The 21,160-nt window shown below is 40.2% G+C and overlaps 2 protein-coding genes across 6 annotated transcripts in view; both read left to right on the forward strand.

The window, feature by feature from the left end:
* Positions 1-3,292, forward strand: part of LOC307270296 (atlastin-2) — a gene marked incomplete at its 3' end in the record, with an annotated part of 16,181 nt that extends 12,889 nt beyond the window's left edge. The window contains exons 10-13 of one of the 2 annotated variants that reach the window (XM_080054184.1): positions 154-225; positions 1,184-1,615; positions 2,039-2,053; positions 3,171-3,281. In XM_080054184.1, coding sequence (XP_079910310.1) covers positions 154-225; positions 1,184-1,615; positions 2,039-2,053; positions 3,171-3,281 — 630 coding nt within the window. Of the gene's footprint in view, positions 1-153; positions 226-1,183; positions 1,616-2,038; positions 2,054-3,170 lie in introns of both variants that reach the window. The other variant, XM_080054183.1, reaches the window with a different exon arrangement.
* An 8,000-nt stretch (positions 3,293-11,292) lies between these two features.
* The window catches only part of LOC307270299 (protein NLRC3-like), a 38,098-nt gene continuing 28,230 nt past the window's right edge, over positions 11,293-21,160 (forward strand). For 3 of the 4 annotated variants that reach the window (XM_080054187.1, XM_080054188.1, XM_080054189.1), the window contains exons 1-5: positions 11,293-11,391; positions 16,109-16,228; positions 17,442-17,591; positions 18,504-18,653; positions 19,546-19,695. In XM_080054187.1, the coding sequence (XP_079910313.1) occupies positions 16,161-16,228; positions 17,442-17,591; positions 18,504-18,653; positions 19,546-19,695 (518 nt within the window). In that variant the 5' untranslated portion in view covers positions 11,293-11,391; positions 16,109-16,160. The remainder of the gene's footprint in view (positions 11,392-16,108; positions 16,229-17,441; positions 17,592-18,503; positions 18,654-19,545; positions 19,696-21,160) is intronic. The other variant, XM_080054190.1, reaches the window with a different exon arrangement.

The raw sequence follows: 21,160 nt of genomic DNA on the forward strand, positions 1-21,160 counted from the left end.
CTCTGTCTCTACACACTGTCAATAAAGCCAAAACAATAATCTTAAAAAAATTTAAAAATTGTTAAACCCCTTCTGATTGGTTCATATTAACTGTTCCCCATGTGATGTAATAAAAGGTGTTGATGTGTGTTTTGTTGTTGTCCTGTTTCCTAGGCAACAGCGGAAGCCAATAACCTCGCCGCTGTAGCCGGAGCCAAAGAAAGTTACAACAAAAGCATGGAGCAGGTACACGCATCATCACATAGACAGACAGACAGACACACGCACACACACACACATACATAGAGAGAGACAGAGACAGACAGACAGAGCGACACACACACACACACATAGAGAGAGACAGACAGACAGACAGACAGACATATTTGAAGGTACGTTTAGAACACACACAACATTTTTAGAACCCCTTTTTGCGAGTTTAAACATTCACAAGAACAGTTTCTGTCACCTTTTCTTGAGCCGAAATGTTAAACTATTACACTTAACCTAAAAACATGCTGAAAGAATTGTGTAACTCTTTCCAAAACATATTAGTGTTAATGTCAGACAGATAGAGGGAGGAAGAGAAAGCTTTATTTTATCATTTTTAATACTCTGAACCAAACATTCATCAACTAAACTTTCCATAATCATTCTTAGCACTATTCTGAAGGTTATTACAGAAGGCAGAGAGTGAGGCAAAAAGCTAAACAATTTAAATGTTGACCTATTCCTTTAAAGGTGCAGTGTGTAATATGACATCATCTAGAAAGTTCTACAAAGTTCTAGAATGCAACGCTCCCTGGGTAACCCCACCCCTTTAGAATAATAACAGAAGCTACAGTGGCCTTCAAGGACAAGAACAATTCTACATTTTAAACAATGCACCTGATGACATTCCAACTATGACACTTTCAAGATGGCGGCACTAGGCCTTGGTCCAAAATGTGCAGAAATATGGACATATATGAGACCCTTTCTAAGGGAAAAAAAATAATTCAAAAAACAAATGTTCAGCTATTATGCACTAAATTAAATGTACTTATGGATATTGTAATTACTTTCTACAAAATCTGCTAGGAAATAAAACCCAAAATTCTACACACTGCAGGTTTAAGGTGTGGCCTATATAAGAACACAAACATAATTTTTCGAACTCCTTTTGGTGAGTAAAACCTTCCTTTTAAACTGTCCCCTATCTCAGGTGTGCGGTGGGGACAAGCCTTACCTGTCCCCGGCTGAGTTGGAGCGACGTCACGTTGACCTGCGCCAGGCGTCCGTGCGTCTGTTTCGCTCGGTGAAGAAGATGGGAGGAGAGGAATTCTGCCGGCGCTACCAAGACCGCCTCGAGTCCGAACTAGACGAAGCGTTCGCCAACTTCACCAAACACAACGACGGCAAAAACATATTCTTCGCCGCACGCACGCCGGCTACTCTCTTCGCCGTGATGTTTGTTATGTACGTGGTGTCCATGGTGACAGGATTCCTGGGCGTTAACTCCGTGGCGGTGATGTGTAACCTGGTGATGGGCGTGGCTCTGGCTGCGTTGTGCGTGTGGGCCTACGCTAAATACTCCGGAGAGTTCAGAGACGTCGGCAGAGCCATCGACCAAGTGGCTGAGACGCTGTGGGAGCAGGTGGGTGAAATGAGAGAGGGGGGGGTTGTGTGTGTGTGTGTGTGTGTGTGAGAGTGTCTGTCTGTCTGTCTGCTAGTATGTGTGTGTGTGTGTGTGTGTGTGTGTGTGTGTGTCTGTCTGTATCTCTCTGTCTGTGTGTTTGTCTGTGTCTGTCTGTATCTCTGTCTGTGTGTGTGTGTGAGTGTCTGTCTGTCCTTGTGTCTATGTCTGCTAGTATATGTGTCTGTCTGTGAGTATATCTGTGTCTGTGAGTCTGTCTGTCTGTGGGTATATCTGTCTGCCTGTCTGTGAGTCTGTCTGTCTGTGGGTATATCTGTCTGCCTGCCTGCCTGTCTGTCTGTCTGTCAGTATATCTTCTTAAAGAGCCTGTGTGTCTCCCTGTGTGTAACCCCTAAATCTCTATCTCCCTCTCCGTGCTTCCAGAGAACTCCTCGAAAGGTGAGCGTCCCGTCAACATGTCCCTCACGTCACCCGCTCATCCCATCCATCTATCTATCTGTCACAACGGTTACATTTCTTTTTGCGACAACGTTAGAAGCATTTGTAGCATTTTAACAATTAACTTTTGTATTGCTCATTCCATTTCATAATATCTTTCTCCTGCTGCATGTAACGTTTACATGGAGTTAAAGGTGTAGTCAGTGATTCTGGAGAACGCTTGTTGTCAAAATCACTTTTTGTCAAAAATCTGTGAATATCTCCTCATGATCCGCTACCTGTCTGTACTGTGTGTGTGCTGGAAAGAAATCCAGTGTTAATACACAGCCTAGGCTCTGTAAACTGGCACGTAAACAAAGGGGGCCCACCATAGCTAGCAACATGCCCATTTACAGAGCCTAGGCTGTGTACTGTGTACCAGTTGTTTAGCACACACACAGTACAGACAGGTAGCGGATCATGAGGAGATATTCACTGATATTGACTAAGTGATTTTAACAACAAGCGTTCTCCAGAATCACTGACTACACCTTTTCAGGAGTTAAATAACTATTTTAAAAGTTCATTCATCTTTGTAATAATGGCATTCACATCGGCTTGCTTTTATATCCGTCTCAGTCCATGAGATGTAACTTCTGCTGCAGTGGATTGTGGGTCAGAACCTCCATAAAGTCGAACCACTACACTACACCATCCCTGCGTTCCAATTCACATCACTCTTTCTTCTTACTACACTACATACTAAAGTACAGAAGAGTTTTAGTCTTTTTACTACACTACATACTAAAGTACAGAAGAGTTTTAGTCTTTTTACTACACTACATACTAAAGTACAGAAGAGTTTTAGGGCCACGGGAGAGAAAAAACTATCAGATAAGGAAGTGTTTTTTTTCATTATGTTGAGGAATACTCCAAAATGCAATTGGAGTTAACGGGGCATTTATGTATTTTCAGCATACTACAATTGACATGCATGTATCGGGACATCCTAAATCTTTTTCTGGCATACTTAATAGTATGGAAGTATGGGGATTGGAACGCAGGGTATGTGCTATGTGACTGAAATAGTGTGTGTGTGTCTAAATGTAACTGTGATTCTATTTCTCTTTCCCTTCAGATTTTCTCCAAACTTTTCGAAGTCGCTCGGAGTCGAGTTCCGTTCGGAAGCCTCATCCCGTTTCCGCGGCAACGACTGGCCTCCAACAACAACGTCAAGAAGAAAAACTAGCGACTGAAACGTTAAAGGTGCAGTCAGTGATTCTGGAGAACGCTTGTTGTCTAAATCAGTGAATATCTCCTCATGATCCACTACCTGTCTGTACTGTGTGTGTGCTGAAAAGTTATCCAGTGTTAATACTCAGCATAGGCTCTGTAAACTGGTATGTAAACAAAGGAGGCACACCATAGCTTGAAACATACCCCTTCACAGAGCCTAGGAAGTGGATTTTTTCTTCAACACACACACACACACACACACACACACACACACACACACACACACACACACACACACACACACACACACACACACACACACACACACACACACACACACACACACACACACACACACACACACACACACACACACACACACACACACACACACACACAGTAGAGACAGGTAGCGTATCAAGAGATATTCACTGATTTTTGGACAAAAAATAAGTTTTGACAACAAGCGTTCTCCAGAATCACTGACTGCACCTTTTTAAATGAGTTTGTGTTGTGAGCGCAGAAAGGACTGAACGATTCGTAGTCGGTATTTATTTGGTGGGAGGGGCCATTACTCCATCACTAAGCAACAAATATGATTCCCATGTTATGTGAATGTATGAATGAATAGCATGTTTCTGTTTTTTTGTGTGGATAATACACAGCCTAGGCTCTGTAAACTGGTATGTAAACAAAGGGGAGGGGGGGGGGCTACCGTAGTACTGTAGCTATAGCAACATGCCCGTTTACAGAGCCTAGGCTGTGTATTAACACTGGATTTAATTTTTTTTTTTTTTTTTTTTAACGTTGACAGCTTTACTCCCATGACTGACAAAAACAACGGCCGGTTTTCTGGGGAAAAAATTCTGATTATTATCATTTTACTTCTGTCTCTCAAACTCACGGATGATTTTTCTTCGTTTGTGTTTTTAACAGGTCTTAAAAGAATGTTAAAAGGTGCTCCGAAGAACTTTCAGTGTGTGTTAATTCTAGCGCCCCCCTTTGGACAAAAGCGGTAGTGTTTTTACCACGCCAGCTGTTGTTCCTGGGTGAGCATATACCCATGACAAAGACATCAAGAAAAAACTATACAAAAACAGCATTCTTTTGCACTGATTGTCTCGTTTGCATTCCGGCACATGTAATTTATGATCATCAGAGGAAAAATTAGACTGTTTCAGAAATATTTAAAAGTTGCTCGTACCTACTTAAACATTATTTAAACCTACGATACATCAATCAAATGTTTTGTCTCTGCATTAGGAACCACAGTTTGACTCAACCTGTTTGACTAAGTGAAGTTATGAACACAAATTAACACTAAACAGACGTCCATGAGTTTGAGAGAGAATTTTTAAAAAGTGAAATAAGCAAAAATTCCCACAAAACCAGCCGGTACCTGAAGTATTCACGGAGTCAACACTAAACAATGACATCACTACTTTCAGTATTGACATGATTGGTAACGCTTTACAATAAGGGTAGATTAATTAACTGTTATTTAATGCTATGTATGGTTAATTAACGCGTAGCTTATGCTAAAGACCTACTTCACCGGTGGAAATATGAAGGTTTATTGAACTCTGAGATCCTGTGTAGTATAAATGTGCAAACATTTTATAAATCGGTTCATCCTAGCCGGGGAAAAGGCAGAGAGTGTTTTATGGTCTCACTGTCTAACCCTACATTTTCCCATGCGTGACATCACACATGGTAAAATGTAGGGTTAGGATTAACAGGACTGCTGGGCCAAGGGAAGACTGAGGGAAGAAAAACCTCATTCACTATATTAAAATATTGATTTTATAATGATAGAACGCTGGTTCCGTATGGGTGAAGTATTTAAGTACGTGTTAATGCTTCGTTAACTAATTATTTGTTAAGAATAAATTAAGCATAACAGTACGTTAATACTTAGTTTGTATTTACTTAGCATTTACTAAGCATTTATTAACAGTTAGGTAATGTTTAGTAAATGCTTATTAGGCCTTAATTAAGCGTTAACTAATAGTTAATTAATGTACCCTTATTGTAAAGTGTTGCTGACTTATTTAACGGTTTTCTTCGACGAACTCGCAATCACCAAAATGATGAATTATTCCTTCAGTCTTAAATTATCTTTTGTGTATGACAGCGTATCGGGACGAATCAAACTGAGCTCGGGACAGGGGAATTATTACAAGAAACTCTTTAAGTTTAACCATTAAAGGTGCAGTGTGTAACTTTGTGTGTGTCAGAGAAGTGAAACATTTTCTAAGGTATATTCTCATAACTGAATAAACAAACTTTCCTCACAGGAAAATGTGATCCCTGGAACACTGTTTGAAGTTAGAAAGCTTCCTGAAAAGTTACTGTTTCACTGTTGTTGTTGTTGTTTACAGCAGCAGGGCCCACAGTTTAGTTTACAAACATATTCTAGTCTTACGTTTGGTTCCAGGTTCCTCTAAACCACTACAGAAATAATTCCCCTGTCCCCTGGCTTGTTTTTTTTCCCCAATATTCCGTCGTACTTTTTTCTATTTTTATTATGATTCCTTTTGAGATTTTGTGCTTCTGAACAATTCCATTTTCCACCTGTTGGTTCATGATGATTATTTTAAGCTTTTAAAACTTTCTTCTTGAGATGTGTAGAAGATATTAAATTATGTAAATGAACTTGTGTAATTTCCTCCTTACGAGCCTAAAGGACTGAATCACCTCCTCGTGTGTGTGTGTAAAGTAAATCAACAAGCCAAAATCTATCAAATTATTATGAAGGTTTTTTTTTTTTATCTATTTTTTTTTTTATATATGCTTTATTGATAGTGTAGAGACAGAGTTGAAATGGGGCAGAGAGGGGAGTGACATGCAGAGAACGACCGCGGGCTGGAATCGAACCCGGGTCCGCTGCTGGCCGAGGCCCATGGGGGGGGGGGGGAGACGCCCTACCAACTGAGCTAAGAGCGCCCCAATATGAAGGTTTTCATTGCAAATTACCATGTGTTTATCTTATTTTTTTTCTTAAGTTAATCATCATTCCATCCACTTCACAACCACCACAGTGTGCTTATTGTTTTCCTGTACAGTTTTCAAACAAGCCTCATCCACACACACACACAGGGCATGTGTACGAAATATTATACATATATAAATAAATATAACTTTTCTAGACCTTTTTGTAGCCCGGAGGAACAAACGGTTTTTGGGTTCAGCTCACTTGGATGTGAAGGAATGCTTTCGTGATTTTTGTGGATATGTCTTAATTAAGAAATTTCTTTTTTTTATATTATATTATATATATTTGTAAATTTGATCTTTCATGAACACTGAAACGATTCCACTTGTCGCTGTTTAAAATCTGGATTAATTATTATTATTTTTTTGTCTTCTGTTTTTCTGCATTTTAAAGTTATTTTCGTTAATTTATTTTGAAGTAAAATATTATTAAACCAAACTCCTACAACACACACAGAGCTGTCGTCCTCTTTTTTGAATGCTTTGAATGTATTGTTAAGTGTTTTTATAACCCACAGGGGGCGCTGTACACTGGGTTTCAACACATAGGGTTCACCAGAATTGGGGTTTTTTTTTTAAAGATTTTTTTTGGGGAGTTTTTTTTAGCTTTCTTTGTAGAGACAGAGATGAAATGTGTCAGAGAGGGGAATGACATGCAGAGAACGACCCGGGCTGGATTCTAACCCGGGTCTGCTGTGAAGAGGACTGAGACTCCTTTGGAGAGGGGCAATGATCCTTACTCAATGTGTGACTCCAGTAGAAATACAGAATAAATTGAAGTTATTCAGGGTAAAAGTATAATGTGGGAGCTACTTTAATATTGTAGTTGGTCGAGGTGGACAGAACTCCTGATCCTTGTACATGAGTAAATTAAGTGAATATTTCCTCCATTATTTATTTCACAGAATAATCTCCACAATAGTTATTTTATTTTAAATGTATTTTTTTTATTATTTGTACAATTTATAATATACAGAACGATAAAGATAACATGCATACAGTGCAGGGTGAGACAAAAAAACAACGTATTTGAAACCCTCCATCTAAATCATTTAGAATGTCATAACTTTATATACAAATAATAAGACATAAAATAAAAAGTTGGATCACTTGTGATGCTGCTTGTTGATTCTGGTTCTGATCAAATCCACTGATTTTTCTCTTAATATTAAAATCTGAAAATAAACGTAAATATGCTGTTAAAATAAAACACCTTAACTTTCAGGCAGCACATACAAATTGATAGAAATGTTGTGTTCATGTTGTTGAATGGACCCTATATGCGCATGCGCAGCGGGCGGCTCGGCGACGTTTGTATAGAAAGTTGGATGGATGAGACGGAGCAACGTCAAGAATCGGCAGCTAAACTACGACACCTGAAGTACACACACACAGACACACACACAGCGAAGAGGAGGAGGCGAGTTTCGCTAATGACGGCCACGCGCGAGCCTAACGTCCCGTTAGCTAGCGTCTTTTCACCGAACTTGACCGTTTGTAGCAACAGCTGAATTTTGGGCTCCTGGCCACAAATAAAAAACAGCTGTTTATGTCAAAATTACATCTGTGAGATGAATATTAAGTTACTACATTAAGAAAATATATCCTGCCTTAGTTAGCTGTTAGTAAACTAAGTAAGATAACTTGCTGTTGTTAGCTATGTAAGCTTTCAGCTTATTAAGCTAACTAGGTTTAGTTAGCTGTATATAAGCTACATCTATAAGCTATCTACTTAAAATAATGAGAATTGTGACTCAGATCTCCCACTTGCTATTTTTAGGGCATAAGTTCACATGGACGTAGGTCAGAATACAGAGCACTTTAGGGACACGGATGGTGAAACTCAAAACGGTAAAAAAAAAAAAAGTTAGAAAGAACGGCGGACACTTCTCGGCCTGAAAGATCGTCGTCTCTCCTTCGTGGCAGGATCAGTGTGAGCTTGAGAAATGGAAGACAAATTAAAATGTTAGTAAAATTATACATAATGTGTTTTTTTAAATAAATGTTTGAAGCATAAATAAAATACATCAAGGCCTAGCTGAGGTTTATATAGCCAAATAAAAAAAAATAAGCTAAGGTTAAATAAAGCCATGAAGCCATGTCAGTTAAACAGTAGATATTTTGTCACAAATCAAATGTTGGCAATAATGGTCGACTTTCCTTGTCATTGTTAGGTTCTGATGAGTAGGCGATTGAAGTGTTTAATTTGAGACAAAACGTTGCAGTGGTTAACTAAATACTGCGCTACAGAAGTCAGTAGGCCTATGGTTTACTACATAGTCCTATGCGTGTTCTAATGGAAGAACAAGGTTTTAGGCACAGCATAGTTGTAGTTAGCTCTCAGCTATATTAGCCGAGAGCTAACTACTCTTACTGAGATCAGTGTGAGTTTTTCGATTGCAGCTGACATGAGACGTATTATGGGTTATTCAGTGGAGTTAAGTCAAGTCAAATTTTATTGTCCATTCTCATACATCTGTGTGTGTGTGTGTGTGTGTGTGTGTGTGTGTGTGTGTGTGTGTGTGTGTGTGTGTGTGTGTGTGTGTGTGTGTGTGTGTGTGTGAGTGAGTGAGTGAGTGAGTGAGTGAGTGAGTGAGTAAGTAAAGGGAGATGACTCAGGAAGACTGTGTTTGTGTTTCCGGTAGGTTTGGAAGAGAAAACATTACAGGAAAAGTTCCTCAGTGTGAAACACAATTGATCTATGAATTTTAATAGTTGTAGAGTAGTACCAACTCCTGCCCTCCAGGAGGCGCTATAGGGTAACGATAGAAACATTAATTTGTTCCCCTGCCAATAACATTGCAGAATCAGCACAGGAGGGAAAATAAGTGACAATACCCACATACACGTAATATTGACTAGATAAGACTACTCTTATAGGGCCCCATCTTATTATATTATTAATGTTTTTATTTTATTGATGCCTGATTTTTGTTTTTATTTTTTAAACGTGCGTCTTAAATTTCTGTGTTTCCATTTTAATTGTTGGAGCTTTTGCTTTGATGAAGTGTTATCTTGATATCATTGAGAGGAGATAATATTCCAGCATTTATGACTGAAACCCGTTTTAATTCAACCTATAGCTGCTAAAACAGACCATCATGAACACCTCATTTTAAACAGCTGATCTGTGTGAGCACTACACACTACACACACAACCATACACATACACACACACACACACACACAACCATACACACACACACACACACACACACACAACCATACACACACACACACACACACACACACACACACACAAACACAAACCACAAACCACACCTGAATTCCTGTAAATGCTAGAACAGGGAGGGGCCTCTGACAGTTAAGGTGTTCAGTCTATTCAAGTCTCCATTTTGAGACGACGGACGGGAGCAGAAGGAGGGAAACTGAAGGCCGAGGCAGGGTGAGTGTTAATCCAACATTTTTATCATATTATTGCCACAATCTCTGAGTCATTTGTCTCCCTGTGAAATGTAGACAAAAGAAATGTTGGAATGAATTTAGCAGTTTGATTCAACTGGGGACATAGAGTTCTGATTGTCTGAATAATACTAAACCTGATCCAAGAAAACAAGCACAGAAATAGAAAAACAACAAACGTGTGTGTGTGTGTGTGTTTGTGTGTGTCTGTGTGTTTGTTGCTCTGTCTGTCTCTATGTGTCTGTGTGTGTGTGAGTTGTGTAACTCTGTACTCTGCTTGTGACTTCTGAACAAACCTGTTTTTCTTCGTTGTGTTCTGAGCTCACAGTCTGTGGTTAAAGGGATAGATCAGTTGTTTTTAAAGTAGGGTTGTAAGAGGTACCTCTGCATAGTTAGTGCTAGGGGTGTGAACCTTTACAAAAATGTTGGTTACACGGCAAATGTGACGTAATTGTTGTCGACGCGCACATACACACAGACACACACAAACATTTGTTCGCCTTCATTCATTTCCTAATAATATAACACATTTCTACATGTCCATGTTGATGCAGGTTGAACAGGTGTTTATAAAGTGTGGGCTTTTTACTTTGAAGGTTTTATTGCATTTAGGATTAATTTACGAGCGTAACATTCACTGGGTATCTTTAGGTTATCTCTCATCACTCTTGTGTGTGTGTGTGTGTGTGTGTGTGTGTGTGTGTGTGTGTGTGTGTGTGTGTGTGTGTGTGTGTGTGTGTGTGTGTGTGTGTGTGTGTGTGTGTGTGTGTGTGTGTGTGTGTGTGTGTGTGTGTGTGTGTGTGTGTGTGTGTGTGTGTGTGTGTGTGTGTGTGTGTGTGTGTGTGTGTGTGTGTGTAAGTAAAGGGAGATGACTCAGGAAGACTCTGTGGTTGTGTTTCCTGTAGGTTTGGAAGAGAAAACATTACAGGAAAAGTTCCTCAGTGTGAAACACAATTGATTTTTGAATTTTAATAGTTGTAGAGTAGTACCAACTCCTGCCCTCCAGGAGGCGCTATAGGGTAATGATAGAAACATTACTTTGTTCCCCTGCCAATAACATTGCAGAATCAGCACAGGAGGGAAAATAAGTGACAATACCCACATAAACATAATATTGACTAGATAAGACTACTCTTATAGGGCCCCATCTTATTATATTATTAATGTTTTTATTTTATTGATGCCTGATTTTTGTTTTTATTTTTTAAACGTGCGTCTTAAATTTCTGTGTTTCCATTTTAATTGTTGGAGCTTTTGCTTTGATGAAGTGTTATCTTGATATCATTGAGAGGAGATAATATTCCAGCATTTTAAACAGCTGGTCTGTGTGAGCACTACACACTACACACATACACACACACACACACACACACACACACACACACACACACACACACACACACACACACACACACACACACACACACACACACACACACACACACACACACACACACACACACACACACACACACACACACACACACACACACACACACACACACACACACACACACACACACACACACACACACACACACACACACACACACACACACACACACACAAACACAAACCACACCTGAATTCCTGTAAATGCTAGAACAGGGAGGGGCCTCTGACAGTTAAGGTGTTCAGTCTATTCAAGTCTCCATTTTGAGACGACGGACGGGAGCAGAAGGAGGGAAACTGAAGGCCGAGGCAGGGTGAGTGTTAATCCAACATTTTTATCATATTATTGCCACAATCTCTGAGTCATTTGTCTCCCTGTGAAATGTAGACAAAAGAAATGTTGGAATGAATTTAGCAACTTGATGCAACTGGGGACAGAGTTCTGATTGTCTGAATAATATTAAACATGATCCAAGAAAACAAGCACAGACGTGTGTGTGTCTGTGTGTTTGTTGCTCTGTGTGTGTGTGTGTGTGTGTGTGTGTGTGTGTGTGTGTGTGTGTGTGTGTGTGTGTGTGTGTGTGTGTGTGTGTGTGTGTGTGTGTGTGTGTGTGTGTGTGTAACTCCCTGTACTCTGCTTGTGACTACTGAACAAACCTGTTTTTCTTCTTTATATTCTGAGCTCACAGTCTGTGGTTAAAGGGATAGATCAGTTGTTTTTACAGTTTTAACTATGCAGAAGAGGTACTTCTGCATAGTTAGTGTTGTGGGTGTGAACGTTTACAAAAATGTTGGTTACACGCAGGGCTGGACTGGGACAAAAAATCGGTCCTGGCATTTTTGGCCATGGCAGCCCACCGTTTATACGATATGCGGAGGCAGGGGCGTTGCACCAAATTCTGGGCCCCTATACAGAAAGTCCTGATGGGCCCTCTGAGAGGCGGTCTTACAATACAAACATGTAAAAGCTTTGTTTGTCTATAGTCCAAAACGTATGAGTGACTGGTCCCTCTCTGAGCCAGATAACAACACAATGTTTCTATTGATGAATGACCAAATCATTACGGCTACTTGAACACAACCCCTGGTCTAATGACTCTTAATAACCATGCACACACACAGTGTTTCTCACAGGAATTTGGGAGACTGTGTCGTGGACCCTGGACCTTCTAGGGGTGTCCGGGGGAATGCTCCCCCGGAAGATTTGTTTTTAAATGTTAAAGTAAAATTCATCAATCTGGTGCACTTTGAGGAGAAAACTAAGGCTAAATCAACTGTTTCCTATGTAAGGTATTTAATATTTTCTGGAATGATTCAAAGACATAGAATGACCAAAAAGCAGAAAGAAGAAATGTACATGTTTAAAAAATCCAGTCAGCTTCGGGAATTTTTTCCCTTTGTTTGTATTTTTTAATGGCCCAATATAGGCCCCTGATCTTCATAGCCCCGAACAATGTTATTTAAAAAATAACAGAAATGTACTGATGAATGAAAGGCCCCTGATATCTGTTTTTTTCCCCTAAATAAAATTTGTCTGGGCCTTCAAAGATCAGGGGCCTATATTGAGCCAGTAAAATTAATAAAAAATCAAAAAAATAAGTTTTTATTTTTTTGGGTGCAGCCCCCCTCTGCCTTGGGCCCCCCCCAAGCCTGTCCGCAGTCCGACGGCCCTGAACGTAAAACTGACCATCGTCAGATGCTCATAATTGCTGAGTACAAGTTGAATGCGTCATAATACAACTCAATGCAGCCTCTGAATGGGCGGCCCTCTGCTGTGTGTGTGATTGGGCCAGGCCCAGCCTAGAACCAATCATAATGAGTAATGGCCTGGTAACTTTCAGGTGAAGTTGACAGCCTGCACGCACATTTATATGTCCATGGCACTCCCGAGAGGGAAGGGACCTCGGCCCTCGGCTGTGTGACTTGGCCGGGCCGGGCCGAGTCACACAGCCGAGGGTCCAAAAAAAAAAAAAAAAAAAAAAAAGTTTTTAATTTTTTTTTTTTTTTTTTTTTTTTTTTAAATGGACCCGGCCCGGCCCAAAATGCCTGCCGGCCCACCGGGCATTGCCCGGTACGCCCGATGGCCAGTCCAGCCCTGGTTACACGCCAAACGTGACATCATTGTCGTCGATGCGCACACACACACAAACATAAATTTGCATGTCATTTGTTCGCCTTCATTCATTTCCTTATAATATAACTTATGGCTTTCTCCATATCCACGTTGATGCAGGTTGAACAGGTGTTATAAAGTTTGGGCATTTTACTGTTGCAGGTTTTATTGCACTGAGGAGTCTTACGAGCGTCACGTCAACTGGGTATCTTTAATCTTTAGGGTATTTCTCATCACTCTTCCGTGGCTGTGTGTGTGTGTGTGTGTGTGTGTGTGTGTGTGTGTGTGTGTGTGTGTGTGTGTGTGTGTGTGTGTGTGTGTGTGTGTGTGTGTGTGTGTGTGTGTGTGTGTGTGTGTGTGTGTGTGTGTGTGTGTGTGTGTGTGTGTGTGTGTGTGTGTGTGTGTGTGTGTGTGTGTGTGTGTGTGTGTGTGTGTGTGTGTGTGTGTGTGTGTGTGTGTGTGTGTGTGTGTGTGTGTGTGTGTGTGTGTGTGTGTGTGTGTGTGTGTGTGTGTGTGTGTGTGTGTGTGTGTGTGTGTGTGTGTGTGTGTGTGTGTGTGTGTGTGTGTGTGTGTGTGTGCAGTGCTGGCTGTGTGCGCACACACAAGCTTATCATCCCCAAATAGTTTGTGTTGTTTGTGATATGAAATTACGACTGTGTGTCTCCAGAACATAACGAAATCCCTTTCAGATCTTTTTTTTTTTTAAGAAAATAAATAAATAGGTTTTTGTTTATTTATTTTTCCTAAATGGTTATGATTTACTAACTGGTTATATGTGTACACGTGCACACCCGTAGTTACTGTGTCACCTAAAATGTGAATAAAACTGAATATTTTCCTAATCCTTTTCGACATCTATTCAATAACTAACAGTAGGATGTATTTGTTTAAACTGATAATTGTATTGTTTTTGTAAATATACACATTTTAAATAAAAAAATGTAAGTTTAAAAAAGTTTGGACACGGGATTGGGAAAGCTGTTGAATGTTAAAAAAATACCAAAATAAAAAATAAAGGGGCATCCATTTTCAGACATTTGGGGTTGTCGCTTAATAAATTATTTACTCGATTTTGGACTTTCTTGCACCCTAATGTAACGCATGTAGTTCTATTGTGTGTGTGTGTGTGTGTGTGTGTGTGTGTGTGTGTGTGTGTGTGTGTGTGTGTGTGTGTGTGTGTGTGTGTGTGTGTGTGTGTGTGTGTGTGTGTGTGTGTGTGTGTGTGTGTGTGTGTGTGTGTGTGTGTGTGTGTGTGTGTGTGTGTGTGTGTGTGTGTGTGTGTGTGATTGTGTTCCTCCCCGTACTTTGTCTTACTGGTGAAGAGCTATATACTAGGCTAATGCCTCATTTCCACCGAGTAGAGCTGGTCGGATCGGAGCGGCTCAGAGCGGGACAGCTCACTTTTAAGAATCTCGGTGTTGTTTCCACCGCCGACCCTACCTTTACTGGTAGGGCGGGGTTTATGACCCTACCCTTACTGGTAGGGCGGGGTTTATGACCCTACCCTTACTGGTAGGGAGGGGTTTATGACCCTACCCTTACTGGTAGGGCGGGGTTTAGGCTGGACTGCGATAGCCGCCTCCAGAATGTGGGTCAAACTATCGGGCTGTGGAACAACTGTGGTCAAGCCAGCGGTCTCTCGTTTTTGCTTGGTCAAACCAGCCGCTTCTTTATTTATTCCCCCTGTGTTGTTGTGAGCACACAACGGCTCGGTGCAACTGATATACAGCGAGCGAACAGCGCTGGCTGCGGCAGCTACGTGACATCGTAGCAGTGGGACACAGTGTAGCCAACTGGTTCATTTAATGACGAGGAAAAACACCACACAATAAACAGTGCTGCACTCACATTTTCGCCAACACACAAGACTCTCTTCACTCTAGCCGAGGTGACTACACACGGCGGAAATGATTCTTTCTACCAACTCTGGTCAAACCAGCGGTCTCTCGTTTTTGCTTGGTCAAACCAGCCGCTTCTTTATTTATTCCCCCTGTGTTGTTGTGAGCACACAGACGGCTCTTCACTCTAGCCGAGGTGACTACACAGGGCGGAAATTATTCTTTCTACCAACTGTGGTCAAACCAGCGGCCTCTCATTTTTGCTTGGTCAAACCAGCCGCTTCTTTATTTATTCCCCCCGTGTTGTTGTGAACGTGTATTTACTAGCCTACTATCTATGGCGAAAACACACAGAAACGGCTCGGTGCAACTCATGAGCGAACAATGCTGGCTGCGGCAGCTAGGCTACGTGACTAGCAGTGGGACACAGTGTAACCAACTGATTAATTTATTGACGAGGAAAAACACCACACAATAAACAGAGCTGTGCTCACATTTTCGACAAAACACGAGACTCTCTTCACTCTTGCCGAGATGACTACACATGGCGGAAATGATTCTTTCGACCAATCAAATGACGGGGGTGTGTAGCTCCGCATTTTCGGCCCGCTTTCAGGCGGCCAGTACCCCTACGGAGGAGTACTGAGATTGGGAGCGGCTCAGAGCGGTTAGGTGCGCTTAAACCGTACCCTACCCAACTTTTGGCAAATGAAAAGCCAAACTATCCGGACCGAACCGCTCCGATCCGACCCGCTCTACTCGGTGGAAACGAGGCACAAGTGTCACTGCCTACTATTGGCTTATACAGCGATTTCAGCCCGTTTTCTCTGAAAACATGTGCACGAGTGAAGTTTTCAAATTGATTGTGTCTGCACGTGTTAACTTTTCAAACCATAAAGGGGAAAACCGTCACGTTTTCATCGTGTAAAGGGCCCCTCAGTCCTCTTCACAGCAGGCCAGGGTCGTTCTCTACATGTCATCTCTGTCTCTCTGCATTATCAATAAAGCCTTAGAAAAGCCCAAAAATAATCTTTAAAGATTTAAGGATTCATGTGATACGAATTAAATCTGTGTTTGCAGAGTTCAGTATCAGAGACAGAGATCAGAGTCAGGAGTCTCCAGCTGTCTGTCTATGAAGAGTGACTGGTCTAAACATAATCCTCCAGACTTGAGTAATGAACCTGGACCCTCAGACACAAAGTAAGTGAAGTGATACTTACATACATCACTTTCCCTCCCTATCTACCTATAGATGTTTCGAATGTACACTGAACTGATTGAAGATGATGCAATGAAGATTAAGACAAAATGCTTTGATAAGAGATTCATGTTCATGATTCAGAACTATTATGCAAATCATATCAAACTTCATTTATAGAGCACATTTCATACACAGAAAAATATCCCACATTTTTATACACTTAAAAAACATTACAACAGTAAAGCTTTTTTTGTTTTTTAAAGATGTGTGTGTGTGTGTGTGTGTGTGTGTGTGTGTGTGTGTGTGTGTGTGTGTGTGTGTGTGTGTGTGTGTGTGTGTGTGTGTGTGTGTGTGTGTGTGTGTGTGTGTGTGTGTGTGTGTGTGTGTGTGTGTGTGTGTGTGTGTGTGTGTGTGTGTGTGTGTGTGTGTGTGTGTGTGTGTGTGTGTGTGTGTGTGTGTGTGTGTGTGTGTGTGTGTGTGTGTGTGTGTGTGTGTGTGTGAGAGATTGTGTTCCTCCCCGTACTCTGTCTTACTGGTGACTTCTGAATAGACCTATTTTTCTTATTTATGTTCTGAGCTCATGATCCGTATTTAAAGGGATAGATCAGTTTTTTTAAAAGTAGGATTGTATGAGGTACTAAATTAACGATATTTGCACAGATTTTTTCAATAGTTTGCCGTAAAATTAAACTTAATTTTTTCATAAGCACTTATACATTGGAGAAACAAAATGATCTGCTGGCAACAGGACAATGCGAGGGTTATCTGTTCCATTATTTTGTTATTGGGCCAGTTTCACAGACATGGATTAGGCCTAGTCCTGGACTAAATGGAATTTTGAATGGGGGATGTCCATTGAAAGTACAATTTAGTCCAGAACTAGGCTTAATCCATGTCTGCGAAACCGGCCCATTGTGTTGTCCAAAAGCTTTGCTTTTTTTAAACCTTATAGACACTGAATGATGCAAACTGAATATTTATTTTCTGTGAATAATTATAAAAAAATAAGAGGGGGTAGGACCAGAAAAGTGTTCAGCTTCTTCCTATCCCTTTTGAACATGAACTATATTATTTGAGTTATGTATTTGTTTCTTAGGATCCCATTTGTTTGTTTTTACTTTATTTATTTACTTTTTTTCTGCTAATTCAAATATCTCATACAACCCAACTTCAAATATGCTAAAACTATCCCTTTACTGTTTCACCTCTCAGACTGACTGAAGTCCAGAAGATGAGTGTTAATATGGAGGAAGAGGAGGACAGAGCAGAGGCAGGAGTCTCCAGCTGTCTGTCTATGAAAAGTGACTGGTCTATGCCTGATCCTCCGAACTTCAGTAATGAACCTGGACCCTCAGACAAACAGTAAGTGAAGTGATACTTACATACATCACTTTCCCTCCCTATCTACCTAAAGATGTTTCGAATATACACTGAACTGATTGAAGATGATGCAATGAAGATTAAGACAAAATGCTTTGATAAGAGATTCATGTTCATGATTCAGAACTATTATGCAAATCATATCAAACTTCATTTATAGAGCACATTTCATACACAGAAAAATATCCCACTTTTTTATACACTTAAAAAACATTACAACAGTAAAGCTTTTTTTGTTTTTTAAAGATGTGTGTGTGTGTGTGTGTGTGTGTGTGTGTGTGTGTGTGTGTGTGTGTGTGTGTGTGTGTGAGTGATTGTGTTCCTCCCCGTACTCTGTCTTACTGGTGACTTCTGAACAGACCTATTTATGTTCTGAGCTCATGATCCGTATTTAAAGGGATAGATCAGTTTTTTTAAAAGTAGGATTGTATGAGGTACTAAATTAACGATATTTGCACAGATTTTTTCAATAGTTTGCCGTAAAATTAAACTTAATTTTTTTCATAAGCACTTATACATTGGAGAAACAAAATGATCTGCTGGCAACAGGACAATGCGAGGGTTATCTGTTCCATTATTTTGTTATTGTGTTGTCCAAAAGCTTTGCTTTTTTTAAACCTTATAGACACTGAATGATGCAAACTGAATATTTATTTTCTGTGAATAATTATAAAAAAATAAGAGGGGGTAGGACCAGAAAAGTTTTCAACTTCTTCCTATCCCTTTTGAACATGAACTATATTATTTGAGTTATGTATTTGTTTCTTAGGATCCTAAGGATCCCATTTGTTTGTTTTTACTTTATTTATTTACTTTTTTTCTGCTAATTCAAATATCTCATACAACCCAACTTCAAATATGCTAAAACTATCCCTTTACTGTTTCCCCTCTCAGACTGACTGAAGTCCAGAAGATGAGTGTTAATATGGAGGAAGAGGAGGACAGAGCAGAGGCAGGAGTCTCCAGCTGTCTGTCTATGAAGAGTGACTGGTCTATGCCTGATCCTCCGAACTTCAGTAATGAACCTGGACCCTCAGACGCAAAGTAAGTGAAGTGATACTTACATACATCACTTTCCCTCCCTATCTACCTATAGATGTTTCGAATATACACTGAACTGATTGAAGATGATGCAATGAAGATTAAGACAAAATGCTTTGATAAGAGATTCATGTTCATGATTCAGAACTATTATGCAAATCATATCAAACTTCATTTATAGAGCACATTTCATACACAGAAAAATATCCCACTTTTTTATACACTTAAAAAACATTACAACAGTAAAGCTTTTTTTGTTTTTTAAAGATGTGTGTGTGTGTGTGTGTGTGTGTGTGTGTGTGTGTGTGTGAGTGATTGTGTTCCTCCCCGTACTCTGTCTTACTGGTGACTTCTGAACAGACCTATTTATGTTCTGAGCTCATGATCCGTATTTAAAGGGATAGATCAGTTTTTTTAAAAGTAGGATTGTATGAGGTACTAAATTAACGATATTTGCACAGATTTTTTCAATAGTTTGCCGTAAAATTAAACTTAATTTTTTTCATAAGCACTTATACATTGGAGAAACAAAATGATCTGCTGGCAACAGGACAATGCGAGGGTTATCTGTTCCATTATTTTGTTATTGTGTTGTCCAAAAGCTTTGCTTTTTTTAAACCTTATAGACACTGAATGATGCAAACTGAATATTTATTTTCTGTGAATAATTATAAAAAAATAAGAGGGGGTAGGACCAGAAAAGTTTTCAACTTCTTCCTATCCCTTTTGAACATGAACTATATTATTTGAGTTATGTATTTGTTTCTTAGGATCCTAAGGATCCCATTTGTTTGTTTTTACTTTATTTATTTACTTTTTTTCTGCTAATTCAAATATCTCATACAACCCAACTTCAAATATGCTAAAACTATCCCTTTACTGTTTCCCCTCTCAGACTGACTGAAGTCCAGAAGATGAGTGTTAATATGGAGGAAGAGGAGGACAGAGCAGAGGCAGGAGTCTCCAGCTGTCTGTCTATGAAGAGTGACTGGTCTATGCCTGATCCTCCGAACTTCAGTAATGAACCTGGACCCTCAGACGCAAAGTAAGTGAAGTGATACTTACATACATCACTTTCCCTCCCTATCTACCTATAGATGTTTCGAATATACACTGAACTGATTGAAGATGATGCAATGAAGATTAAGACAAAATGCTTTGATAAGAGATTCATGTTCATGATTCAGAACTATTATGCAAATCATATCAAACTTCATTTATAGAGCACATTTCATACACAGAAAAATATCCCACTTTTTTAAACACTTAAAATACATTACAACAGTAAAGCTTTTTTTAAATATGTGTGTGTGTGTGTGTGTGTGTGTGTGTGTGTGTGTGTGTGTGTGTGTGTGTGTGTGTGTTTGTGTGTGTGTGAGTCGTGTAACTCCCTGTACTCTGCTTGTGACTCCTGAACAAACCTGTTTTTCTTCTTCATGATCTGAGCTCACAGTCTGTGGTTAAAGGGATAGATCAGTTGTTTTTAAAGTAGGGTTGTATGAGGTACTTCTGCATAGTTAGTGCTAGGGGTGTGAACCTTTACAAAAATGTTGGTTACACGCCAAACGTGACGTCATTGTCGTCGATGCGCACACACACACACAAACAACCGCCAGCCCCGCATCCTCGGCGCCCCACCCGTCGGGCCGGGTGAAAACTCTTCTTAAGACGAGTCCCAAGTTGGGACTCTTGAGAAGACATTTTGGTCAATGGCGGCCATGTTTTTTGAGCTATCTCGCTAAAAACTTTATACACATGTGTATGTGGTCCCCGAAGGCTGTGTATACAATTTGGTGATGATAGGTTGGAAATCCATAAAGTAAATGTCACATGACTGTATTTCAGGTCATGCAAATTAGGGGAGAACGGGGGAATCTGAGGCATCGGGTAATGTGAGCCACCCCCTGTATCTAGGCAACGGAAAACATTTGTGGTCATGTGAGATATATGTTTTCAAGCCCCTCTCATTTCCCCTTGGCCCTGAAAGAGAGGACCTCATGGTGCTGTGGTAAGCATGTTTTTTTCACCAAAATAGGTATTTTGCGTGTAAAAGTAAATTTTCTTGCTGTCAACTTAATCAACTGTTGTGCAAAAGCAAATGTATTCACGTAGAAAAACTATTATACGTGTTGATGAACTACCAACATATGAAACCATGTGATGCTGATAACTGAAGATTAGCCTGAAATGCTAAGAGAGGTAGTTTTTTCTCAAATTGTGGTGGTGGGGGAAAGTGAGCCAAATGCTGTGGGGGAAAGTGAGCCACTGTCTCACTTTCCCCCACCATAAGGCACGAGTTAAATTTAGTCTTAAACATGTTTTAATGTAATATTACATAACATATGTTTTATTTTAATGTCATACACATTGTAGAAAAGCCATCATGCCAAGGAAATACACCAGGAAGACGACTTGGGGCAACCACACAGAAAGAGCACCTTCTCATCTTTCCCTGTAACCTTCAGGGCTGGAATGTAGAGTAGGCCTAGTTGTAGAGTATGACAGGCTGA

Source organism: Ammodytes marinus, assembly GCF_949987685.1.
Source record: "Ammodytes marinus genome assembly, contig: scaffold_60, whole genome shotgun sequence".
Lineage (NCBI taxonomy): Eukaryota > Metazoa > Chordata > Actinopteri > Uranoscopiformes > Ammodytidae > Ammodytes > Ammodytes marinus.